We start from the raw sequence: 12,952 nt of genomic DNA on the forward strand, positions 1-12,952 counted from the left end.
ATGAGTTTTTCACTGTTTAATCTTCGATATTGTTTCACTAATTCCCCAGAACTTCAGATCTTGTCCATTAATCATGTGATTTGACTTCCTTTAAATATGACTGACATGTCTGAAATGTTTGTGTTTCTTGCCCTTCCCAGCTTTTCATATATTTATGAACAATAAAATTAGAAGCTCTAAATTTTGCATTCTTGTTGTGTGGCTCTTTTTAATATCTATCCTCCTAAAAGCATCATGTAGTAATGTTACAAAATGATATATATTTATCCAATTAAAAAAATATATCTCAATTTACTTTCTCTTTGGTTCAGCTTATGTATTCCAGTGAATTTCTAAATTTTTGGCATGCCTTGCAAAAAACAAACATATGGCCTACAGGTTTGTCATACAACACAAGCTACAGCAGATAAGAAAAATGAAGAAAAGCAGTGATTCAGTCCAGCCATTATTGGCAAAGCACATAAATTGACAGAAGGGCAGATCAGTGTTATAAATAGGTACAAAGCACACGCTACCAAGGATGAACAACAAATAAGTTCAGAATGTGCATGGCCTTTTTGTCACTTCCGTTGGTCAGAAATCTGTCCACCGACCACCTGAAATGATGGAAAGACCTTGTTGTTGTGGCTGAGACTGACTGTGACAACAATTGCTCTGCACAGAGGTGGTACTGCCTGGCACTAAACACACTCTTTCTGGGTGAGGAGGCACAGCTGACTGACCCAGCTGACTGACCTCATCCGTAATGGTGATAGTATTTATTATTGCCACCATTGCCTTTATTATAGTGTAAGTTCTGTGGCATAATGGTGATCCTATCTTCTTTGTTGGCTGTGTATTGTGAGGAACAACTGTAGGATTGCAAGCAAAAAACCCAACAACCTGTGCTTTGAAATGTGTATTGTCATGAGTTACAAGTAAAAAGCAAACAATTGTGACATACATGCGCACAGGACATTTTGATCTGCAATATTGTGTCTTTGGTCTGCCCAGATTGACAGCTACTTTGAAAACATGAAGCTGCCATTCTTCATTAGGCATCTTTTTTCAGTCTTTCCACGTGTAGGAACTTGGATGAATGCTTGGAGTATATTTAATATACAGTACATGTGGTTAAATCTACATCTACATACATGCTATGCAAGCCACTGTATAGTGTACGGCAGAGGGTACCTTGTACCAATACTAGTCATTCCTTTTGTTCTTCCACTCACAAATTGAGCAAGGGAAAAGTAACTATCTATGTGTCTCCATATGAGCCCTGATTTCTCTTATCTTGTCTTCATGGTCCGTACTCAAAATGCACATTGACAGCTGTAGAATCGTTCTGCAGTCAGCTGCAAATTTGAGTTCTCTAAATTTTCTCAGTAGCGCTTTGTGAAAAGAACTGTCTTCACTTCTGGTTTACAGCCAGTAAACTCCTTTGATATACAGATAAAGCTCTACAGATTTTATTATGTGACTTTAGGGCTGTTGTTTTTGTAATAGTAGTCATGTTGGTGGCGGTGGTGGTGGTGATCACGATCATCATCATTTTCCATCCAAAGAACTGTTTCAAGGAGCTCTATTTACTTAAGAAAATAGAAATGAAAAGTACAGATTTCTGCGATTCATTTTGACTAAAACTTAATTGAGGAGAACATGTTAATTAAATCTGCCGAAAGGTGTGACTGGTCCTCTGTTTCAGTGGGGAAATTGAGAGGTGTAACAGCAATTATCTCTGTATGATGTATTTCATGCTTTTCTATGTATGTATGTATTTCTATTTTATTAATATGGAGACATTATGTTTTGTAACTAACATTCTAAAAATTCGATACGATATTGTACACACAGTATGTAAGATTGGTCATACGTAACACTGTTGGCCTCTTCTTTCCAGCATTCAGGGTACTAGCAGTTCTGAATATGTATATTTATTTTATCTCTGCCAGTAACAACATTACATGAAGTGTTATCAGGAAAGAGATTCACCTTGTGACACCAACAATAAAGCAAAATTTGACTTACATCTGGAAATTCACATAAAGTTAATGCTCTCAGAATGTTTAATATATACATGGCACTGAAATTTTTTGAACTAGAACTGTCTCACTTGCTGTCAAACAATCTAATGTACAATACAAAAGTGTATTGTGACACTCACTGTAATGAATTTCAGCTTTAAGATTGTAGCTGTGCTAATTGAATTGCTATGCTGTTGTTATATACCTTTGACAAAGTCTTTTTCATGAATAAACATTCTCAATACTTGTATCTTATTCACTTGGCAGAAATAGCCAATAGCTGTAAACACGGCATGAATGGAGTCATAGCTACAAATAGTGTGTGCCAGGTGTGTATGCCAAGCTGTTTCTGTGAATTGTTTTGCACCCAAAAATTTGTAAAAGAAGGCCTGACATGCTTGCAGCTGATGTCCTCATTTTGCATGGTAGTGCAAGACTGCATATTGCTCTACCAGTGAGAGAAACTCTAGACAAATATGGGTGGGGATACTTCACCACCTACCATACAGTCCTGATATGAGCCAGCAGACTTCGATTTGTTTCCCAAGTTAAAGGGACAACTCTGTGGAAGACATGTTTATACAGTTGATGAAGCTTCCAGTAAGGTAACTTCAGTAATCAGCTACCTAAACGATGAAAATGTTGGAAAGCTGTTATAAGCAAGAATGGAGATCATAGGCCTATATTGAAGGCCCGTAAAGGTATTTTGTAAAATAAATTATTTCCTATTTCTATCTTACAGTGTACAGAACTTTTGAAATGACACTCACACATTTATGCCCCTGAGAGACAAGATGGTCAGTGCCTTCATGGAAAAATGGTTGTGACTGTCTACGGAACCATGATTGTACCCAAGCATGTAACTCTTTGTTCAAAGCATATCAAAGGCCTCGAGTATCTTTCTTCATGGCTCCAAAACTATGAAAATCACATGGTGAGGGATTGACTCTGTATGGTGGATGTGTAGGGGCTCCCAGCATGAAACTTCAGCAGCACAGTCTGAACAATGTTGGCAACGTGTGTGGGCACTATCCTGCAACAGACTGATGCAGTCTGTTAATTTTACTGGCTATTTGGACTTCATGGTACACTTCAATTTTTGTGAAGTGTCTACATGGACACTTTTTTTCTGGGAAGCGCTTACACATCCTCCATACAGTCTCAATCGCTACCCAAGTGATTTCCATTATTTTGGAGCCCTGAAGATAGACATTCGTGGCCAATGATTAGCTTCAAATGAAGAAGTGCACACCTGGGTGCAATCATAGATCCATAGGCAACCACAAGCATTTTTCCATGAAGGCACTGACCATCTCGTCTCACAGTGGAATAAATAGATTAACAGTTATGGCAATTACTTTGAAATAATAAACAGTTTACTTACTATTTTTCCGTCTGCCTCGCATTCATTTGACTGCCCCCTATATTTTTGATCTAAGTATCTTTCTTTTTTGATAACAGTCTTCACTGTGTGTAAAACTTTTATTGGTTCTATTTTATTTACAGGCTATAAATTCCTGACGTTACAAATATTGTGAAATGGAGTTTACATTAAAATGATATGGCGAGTGCTTTCCCTATACTTCCCCTCTCCCTTAACTGAATGTAAACAATTTATACAACTATTTTTAAGGAGAATGAGTAGAAAATTAATAAATGAAACAGTATTCTATGATATTGATGAAATTATAAATTTACAATAGTTAGTCCAGGGTTTCGGTACTTGTGGTAATAAATATTTTATTGCCATGTACATATCACATTTTACGTGCAGAGAGTGTGATAGCAACGACACAATATTATTATTTTCAGTAATTTTTGTACTAGTTTCTTGTGTTAATCTTTTCCTTTTTTGGCAAACAATATTCAGGTTATAACTTGTCATATAGTAGAAGATCAACAAATACAGACCCTGACAGTCGTAGTGTATGTAAACTAGGATGTCTTCACTGGCAGAAGGGTTATATAGGTATAGAGCAAATTCCCAAGCAAGAATTAGGCAAGATGGACAGCCATTAATCCAGTTAAAGGGGATTACAGGAGGGTAGAATAACACAATGATTAATGGCAAATGCATTTTGAAAACCTGGAAAGTGAAGGGACGGAGACAAAAATTGGAAAATTATGGATGAGGATAGGGAAGATGAAAAAAAGTGTACATAACGTAAATATGAGCAGAGAAGAATGATTAGGGAAGAAGAAGAAGAAGAGAAAGAGAACTGCATAACCACAGAAAATAAAATCTGTTTGTTTACTTATAGGTTCATTTCTTGCTTTTTGAGGTCAATATTTTTATGGGGAAAGATGTTCAGCATGAAATAACTTTTTACTGTTGCAGGAAGAAGTTTTGGAATCTTGTAGAAACCGCGGCATAGATGCATCAATTTTCCAAGTACCAGAGAAGCTACATTTAACTATAGGGACATTAGTTCTTGCAGATAATGAAGAACGGAAAAAAGCTGGTGAAGTGCTAAAGGAATGCAAAGACATTGTTATAGAGTGAGTAGTTCCGTGACATGATTTAACTGACTATCCGCTATTTAATTCTTCTAAGTGATAAGTAGGATAGCAAACATAGAGACAAGTACTTCCCCTGCTATATGTAGTATGTGATACTTTGTTAATTTGTGATTTTTTTCCAGTGTTGAAAAATCCTGCTTGCACTTGCTCATACCAGTTTTATGTATTTAAAGCCACTGAATTTTATGCAACAATAGATAACATGAATTTTAAACTTTTCTTAATATTCAGTTTATGATTTTGCCCCTTGTGTTTTATTAGTTTTGGATTGTCAAAACCATTTCATAAATAATTTATATCATTGGTCTGTTCTGAAGGATGAAGAGCTTCTTGTCAGTAAAAAGCATGTCTTTCTACTATTTCTACCAACAGTGAGACCACCAGATCAGATAATGTAAACATGGAATTCAAAATTGGTGGAACGGCTCTGTATTGCATATTTAACAGCTTATAAAGGCTGAACAGGTAATGGAAAAATTGGAGCAGGACTCAACAGCATAAAATAAATAGGAATCTTCAGCTTTGGAAGCAAATATTACTAGTAACTAATGGAAGAACATGAGGGGAGAGGTGTAGAAATATAGAGGAGATCAGGGGAGAGGACATATTTGTCATTGTGTTGAATGCAGTGAAACCATTAATTTGGAGACTAGTGATTATGTGAAAAATGGGTGCAGTAATTTGAGAGATATCAGTGAAAATGAAAATTACATGAAGGAAATAGGCTGCAAAGTGAGTGTCAAACTGGATTTCAAAAGTGGAGGGAGAATAGGAGAAAAGTGAAAACAAGCCAATATCCGAGAAAATTGTTAACTAGGGAGAGTTCAAGTCTGGAATAGAAAGTGCAAGATGTTACAAATAATCCAAAAGGTGGAAGTACTGGTAAGGAAGAATAAGTAAGAACAAGAATGTAAGAACAAGAATTGTTCTTATTTTCAGATGAGTGCTGAAGATTGAAAAAGAAGGGCTCCATATAATTTAAATAGTAATGTTAAAACAAAGTAATGTTAATTTAATAGTAGTCAGCTACAAATGACAACAAATCACACAACAATGCCTGAGGTGTATGTTTGACATTAAACAAACTGTACTACTCAGTGTGCATGGGTATACAGGTGTGATACTGTTAGTTACGTAAGCCCATCCCCCACAGTAAGGTCATATCACATTGGATGAGAAAAATCAGTTTTTAATTGTCCTGAGGCCAAAAACCGCATTAAAAAATATCACTCACATCAGTTTTTAATTTTCCTGAGGCCACAAACTGCATAAAAAGCATGAATCAAAATCAAATCAGGTTATTAATTTCCGTGAGACTGGCATAAAACGTGTTCAGTATGCTGTCCACTGTTTTCTGCAACAAGTTGAAATTGAGAAACAGCATGTTCCACAATTGACAAGTGTTTTCAGGGTCACGTTCAGAATGTGTTGCGCAACGCATGCCTTAAATGCAGCTAAGTTTGCAATCAGAACACTAAACGCAACATGTTTCAGATAGTCCCATAGCCAGAAGTCACACAGATTAAGATCAGGTGATCGCGATGGCCAGTCTGTAGGGAAATGGTGGGTGATAATTCTGTCATTTCCAAAGTGGCACTTCAGCAGCCACTTAACCGGATTTGCAGTGTGCAGAAGTGTGCCAGCTTGCTTAAAAATGATCCCATCCATGCTGTTGGAGAACTGGAATGATGTGGTTGCGCAAAAGTCACTCATAGCACTTACCAGTGGTACAGGTAACAGGACAAGAAGCACCTGTCATGTTAAATGATGCAGTAAACCTGCACCACACAGTGACCTTTTCAGGATGAAATGGTACTGGTTGATTTGTGTGTGAGTTTTCCGTTGCCCTTATTCGACAATTCTGTGTATTGACATATCATGTCGTATAGAAGTGGGCTTCCACGGCCAATCATTGTCCACTTCCATGCGAGCAAGAAAATCTAAAGCAAAGGTCCCTCTTGCTGGCAGGTCAACATGGGTAATTTTGAATGGATAGCAAAGGAGGATGTTTCATAGGATTTTACGCACTGTGCTTACGGGTATGTACAGTGTTCGGGCAATTCTCCATGCACTACATGTTTGCGCACTACCACTTGTCTCCTCCTGCATTACTGTGGTCACTGCTTGGACTGACGTCAAATCAGTTCGTTTCCTCCCTCTACCAGGTTGCACACCAAAAGAACCTGTCTTTTCGAATTTCCAAGTCATTTTCTCCAGACCCATGGCAGTCATTGGACCAGTGCCCTTTTTCCAACCCTTCTGCAGAGCGACGTGTTCACAGTCATCGTTCTTCCACTACAGCTTTACAAGCAGAGCGGTATCCTGCATTGAGACAGTCATGGTGAATGTCACAGACGCAAAAGGAGGAAAAGCAGTGTACCTGGCATATTTATACCAACTTCAATGGGCCATGCGCATGATAGGTGTTTCCATTTACATATTCTGACACATACAGTGCCATCTATTGATTAATTTTCACACAATTTTTTTTCTTCTGCCGTACGTTTTCCCCCTTCTCTGATAATATTCCGTTACAATTTGATGTCATTCTGACCCATGGTGTTATTTCTATAGCATTTTGAAAGTTTAACTTTAATTATAATAACCCTGCACACTGAAAACAATCTTTGAGGATCTTGAATGTATTAAAATGTAGGTAGCTAGTTTTACCTCTGAAACTCCCTTTAAATTGAAGCAGTATGCACATATTAATAGCAGTTCTCTTATGTGATAAGATTCTATTGATTGTTCATCTGTTCTTATCAGAAAATAAATCTCACTTACACACACAATGTCCGCCCCGGTAGCTGAGTGGTCAGCGTGACAGACTGTCAATTCTAAGGGCCCGGGTTCGATTCCCGGCTGGGTCCGAAATTTTCTCCGCTCAGGGACTGGGTGTTGTGTTGTCCTAATCATCATCATTTCATCCCCATCGACGTGCAGGTCGCCGAAGTGGCGTCAAATTGAAAGACCTGCACCAGGCGAACGCGCGAACACACACAAACTACAACTGCACAGTATTAAACTGTCTTTGGTGGGTAGAGCTGTAAGTTCTGGCTAGTAAGCTCGCAGGACTATCTTTTTATTAAATCCAAATATAGTTCTCTAATAAAATATCCAACTATCATGGGTCACTTCCTAGCATGAACAATTGTATGTACCCTCTCATAATACTTGAAACTTCTCTCAATAAATATTTGCTTGCTTTAAGTATTGATGAAACGTAGTCTTTGCCACAGATTCTATCAGCACACACAAGCACAATGTTTTTATGTAAAATTCCTTGAAATGAAACAAAATACCTATCCACTCTGAAGGAGTATTATTTTATTTAAACAAGTCTGAGCTGAATATTATTAATCAGTTCAGAAATATAGCGAAATAATGTTGTTGGTCTTAAGATGGTAGACAACAGTATGAATAGCATCTGCATCTCTTGCGCATTATTTAAAATATTCACAGACACTTCTTAAAGTGTAGGCTGGTGGGGTTAACAAATACTACAATAAGAGATTACAAAATTAGGTAAAATTTTATCTATTGCTTGAAGTTACCAAATTACACTAGAGCAGTCACATCTGGCCCCCAGCACACTCAAGATATGACATCAGAAATCGCAGAAGAAGAAGTGAGAACAGAAAAAATCATCCTTGTCACTTAATCGTTCACGCACCAGTTTGTAAGTTTCACTTCCTAATGTCATCACTTATTTAGTTCATCAAAAGTCACTTTACAGTTTGTACACCATTGACACTGTAAAATCAATAAAGTTCATCTAATATTTGAATGAAAGAGTATTTACAGTTCATGTAATGCATACCAATTCTTGCAGTGTACTCCTAACTTAATCAGAAATGTGTGCATCTAAAATCCTTAGCTAAACGTTAACACCCATCCACAAAATGAAGTTAAATTATGCATTGAAATGAATAGACCATCTAAAACGGACTTTTCTGATCAGTAGATAACTGCAAAACCACACCTGACCAGAATGCCCTGATTCTGTAATGGACAAAAGGAACAATTAGTGGCCTCAGGGGTAAGTTTATTGCCTTACTGAGAGCTCAGCCTAATTCTTTACACAAAAATTAAAATCAATTCTCATTTGAAGGTGCCTCTGACACCGTTTGTCATTAGTGGCTTAATGTTTTGAAATCTGCCACGAAAATGTCTTTAAGGTGTGGCAATAACCTACAACTAAACATTGATACTTACACAAAGGAAAACAATGAAAGATATAAAACTTACTACTAAGGCAGAAAACACATATACATGAATCTAACCTAGCTAGAAACCATTGAAATTGTGAACAACGTGGAAAATTCAGTAGAAAGGTTAATCCTACGTAAAACTTTGACTACGTAACTTTGACTACAGACTAAATACAAAATTGAGCACAAGATAAAAATAAGTGTAAGTACAAATCTTATAACTAACCAATGCTACTATTTACAATTTGAGGGAATCATGTTCTCTGTAATACTCATGACACAGTTGACATCTATTCCAGCCCGCAACTCGTGGTCATGCGGTAGCGTTCTCGCTTCCCATGCCCGGGTTCCCGGGTTCGATTCCCGGCGGGGTCAGGGATTTTCTCTGCCTCGTGATGGCTGGGTGTTGTGTGATGTCGTTAGGTTTAAGTAGTTCTAAGTTATAGGGGACTGATGACCATAGATGTTAAGTCCCATAGTGCTCAGAGCCACATCTATTCCATTTTTATAACTGTTTTTATGTTGTGGTGAGGATAGAGTCCTCTTACTTTTAGGTCCTAGGATGTGCTGGGATATAGCATCCATCCATCTCGGATATAGCATCCATCATATGGAAGGTTTGTTATTATATATGGACCATTATACAATAACTGCCACTTCCTGTTAACTTTTTTATCACAAGAGGCTCTAGGATGGGCCCTCAGTAAGACCTGTTCACCTGTTTGATACATGTGAACAATCTTACTTGAGCGTGTATGCCTTATCCTCCTGGCTTCGGCTTTTCCCTCCAAAGTCCTCAGAGCTTTAGTCACATTTTTATCAAAGGTTATCTTTCTTTTGATCCTTGGGAGTGGTCTAATCCACTCATCGAGCTCCTCCTTATTCAACATCAGTTCCACTAGTGTGAATCCATTAGTCTCGTGAGGTAGATTATTATAGATACTTTCAAATATTGGAACGTACTGAGTCGACTTCATATGTTTTTTAGGAGCGTATGTATGTATGAACCTGTTAAATTCTCTAAAATTTCTTTCTACCATATTAGCCTTAAGGTTAAAGGCTGAAATTAATATATTTTTAACTCCATGATTGTGTCTTAATTGTTTCCACTTATGGCTTTTGAAGTATGGTGTGTTATCCGTCAGCATCATGGCAGGCTTTCCCACTTGACAAATGTAATAACTATCAGATTTTCTTATGAGAGCATGTGACGTAGCATTTCTAGTGGAATAAAGCTTTATCATTTTAGAGAAGACATCGTACATGGCTACAATGTGTCTGTTCCTTCCTCAGGCTATCAGTAGTGGTCCTGTTATGTCCACAGCTATAAGTTGTTTAGATTTCGCAGGTATTGTTGTGTGTAACTTGCGGTATGTGCTAACATTGTGGGCTTAATTCTCTGACAGGTAGGGCATGGTCTGATGAGCTTTTTCACTTTTTTGGCTAAATTAGGATACTAGCAATGAGTGGCAATTTTTTAGTGCATTTTCTTATGCCAAAATGTCTCCATGAATGGTAGGTGTAACAGATTACATTTTCTAAGTTTTCAGCAGGTATACACACAGCAATATTCATTATCGGGTGCATTCCTAAGGAACACAATGCCATCATACAATTTGTAATAATCATTTTGCTCGTCACCCTCTGATCCAGCAAAGGATACAGTTGTTTTGCTCCATAAAGGGTCAGCTCTCTGTAAATCTCTGATATTCCGACACATGTGTAAGTACTGTTGTCTTCTTCCTGCATCCTTTCCTGGACTCGCATTCGGGAGGACAACGGTTCAATCCCGTCTCCGGCCATCCTGATTTAGGTTTTCCGTGATTTCCCTAAATCGCTTCAGGCAAATGCCAGGATGGTTCCTTTGAAAGGGCACGGCCGATTTCCTTCCCCATCCTTCCCTTACCCGAGCTTGCGCTCCGTCTCTAATGACCTCGTTGTCGACGGGACGTTAAACACTAATCTTCTCCTCCTCCTCCTCCTCCTCCTCCTCCTCCTCCTGCATCCTTTCAAGAAGGATGTTATACTCAGAAGATTGCTCAACCAACTCTGTGAACGTTGGCAAATCTTAATGCGTTAAGATATCTGCCACTATGTTGCCTTTCCCCTTTACAGGCCTGAGCTCGAAGTCATACTCTTGCAATGCAAGTACCCATCGGGTAAGTCTTGCATGCAAGAGTCGGCATGTTAAGATGAAACTCAACAAATGATGATTACAAAAGATGACTACATGATGCCTGTACATGTAGTAGTGATGCTGTTTGAGAACCAAATGGCTAAAATCTCCAGTTTGGTTGTTGAATAAGCCATGTAGCAGCCAGTAAATAAGTGGCTAGCGCAACTGATTCTTTTAACATCAGCTTGCCCATTCACATTGTTTACTTGGAATAAGCAAATACCCAGATCACAGTTCAACACATCCATAGCTAAGTAAAAGTCCTGAGACATGCCAGGATGGTGTGAGATCTCTGAGTGTACTATTGCATCTCAAATCCTATCGAGTATGATCCTAGACTCTGATGAAAAGAACCACGATGTGTTCTTTTGCAGCAGTCCCAACATCAGATCATTGTTTAACAGCTGTACAGAAACAAAACGCCGAAAGAAAGATGCTAACCTGAGCAACGATTTAAATTGTTTCTTGGTGCTAATGATATGATACATGTGTGATGGCATCAAGTTTACACATATCCAGGAAAATTTCTACGGGAGTTACGATGTGTCCCAAAACCTTAAGCTCTTTGTGCAAATTTTGATTTTTGCATGTTCGCTGCTACTCCCGCATCTGTGAATCTTTCAGAACTCTCTGTATAAGTTCCAGATGCTCCTCCCATGTCCTAGTGGCTATGAGGAGGTTGTCAATGTACAATGTGACTATCAAGCAGATCCGGCCCGATTACAGTGTCTAGAGCCGCTATAAACACCCCTGTGCTGACATTGAGCCCAAAGGGTAAGATTCTAAGCTGGTAGCTTCAACCTGCGAAGATGAAGGCTATATATCTCCTATATCTTTCTGATAACAGGACCTGCCAGTAACTAGCATGGAGATCAAAGCTAGTTAGATACCTAACACCCTGGAACTTCGGTATTTGCTCCTCTAAGCTTTCTGGTTGTGTTCGCACAGATATAATAATCTTATTAATATCACGGGTATCGAGTACAAGTCAGATGCTTTTGTCTGACTTGGGTACTGCGTCCAAGGGACTGCTATAGGGTGATAATGAAATCTCAGTTATTCCCCGTTCCATCATTCTTGTATCTCCTTAGACACAGCCATGGTACCGAGTAAGTGGCTCAACAGTAAGTTTTGTGTGGCTTTTCTGCCATGTCATACACATATCCATTTATTATACCAGGTTTTGCAGTGAAAACCATGGCATAACCTTTAAGCAACTGTATGAGTTGTTGTTGCTGTTGAGTTTCAAGATAGTATGATTCAGTAACCTTATGCTTGATTTCCAGACAAATCTTGTGTATGGTGCCATCATCATCAGACTGTATAGGAGGATAATCTTTCCCGGTGTACTCTCTTGCGATGTGCAAGAGCTGCAGTGCACCATAAGTCACTTTTAGCCCCCAGCAATACTGTCCATGAAAGGCCATAGTAGTCATTACTGCCAGTTCTAACTTTCTACCATTGTACATCAACGAGCAGTGTGCACGAGAAAGGTCGATCATAGCGTCCCTTTCCCAGAGAAATTCCCAGCCAATTATGCAAGGAACCACAAGATTCTTTACAGTTAGGAATGAGCATATAATGGAAACATTTCCTACGATGATCTCGACCTGCGCATCTCTGCTGATTCCTCTGAGTGCAGCCTCTTATTGTGCCAACAATTTGAACTGGCAAACCAGGCAACCTATGACCCTGATTTTCTTATATAAGCCATAATCCATGATCGAGACACTCATACCTATATCTATGATAACATTCACAGGAATATCGTGAATCGTGCCAACAAATGCAGCCTGGACTAATTCTTTGTTCTGCTGAGCACATAGATGTGTTTCAGCGCACAGTTCATCTTGAATTTCAGTGCCTTTCTTGTATCAAAGCATGGACACAGTGAGAGGTGTACTTTTGCCCCCCTCCGTCCCCCCCTTTTGTTCTCACACAACTGACTGCGAAGAGCTTACATTGGACGTGAGGAATTTGGCACCTGGGATGTTCCCACTTTTGGTTCATCAGTCACTTCTATTATACGTACATTCTGC

General features: G+C 38.7%; 1 protein-coding gene across 2 annotated transcripts in view; it reads left to right on the forward strand.

Annotated features, from left to right (window-relative positions):
* Positions 1–12,952, forward strand: part of LOC126162333 (activating signal cointegrator 1 complex subunit 1) — an 84,886-nt gene that overhangs the window by 56,772 nt on the left and 15,162 nt on the right. For both annotated transcript variants that reach the window (XM_049918764.1, XM_049918765.1), the window contains exon 5: positions 4,345–4,505. In XM_049918764.1, the coding sequence (XP_049774721.1) occupies positions 4,345–4,505 (161 nt within the window). The remainder of the gene's footprint in view (positions 1–4,344; positions 4,506–12,952) is intronic.

This window comes from Schistocerca cancellata, chromosome 2 (assembly GCF_023864275.1).
Source record: "Schistocerca cancellata isolate TAMUIC-IGC-003103 chromosome 2, iqSchCanc2.1, whole genome shotgun sequence".
In the NCBI taxonomy this organism is placed as follows: Eukaryota; Metazoa; Arthropoda; class Insecta; order Orthoptera; family Acrididae; genus Schistocerca; species Schistocerca cancellata.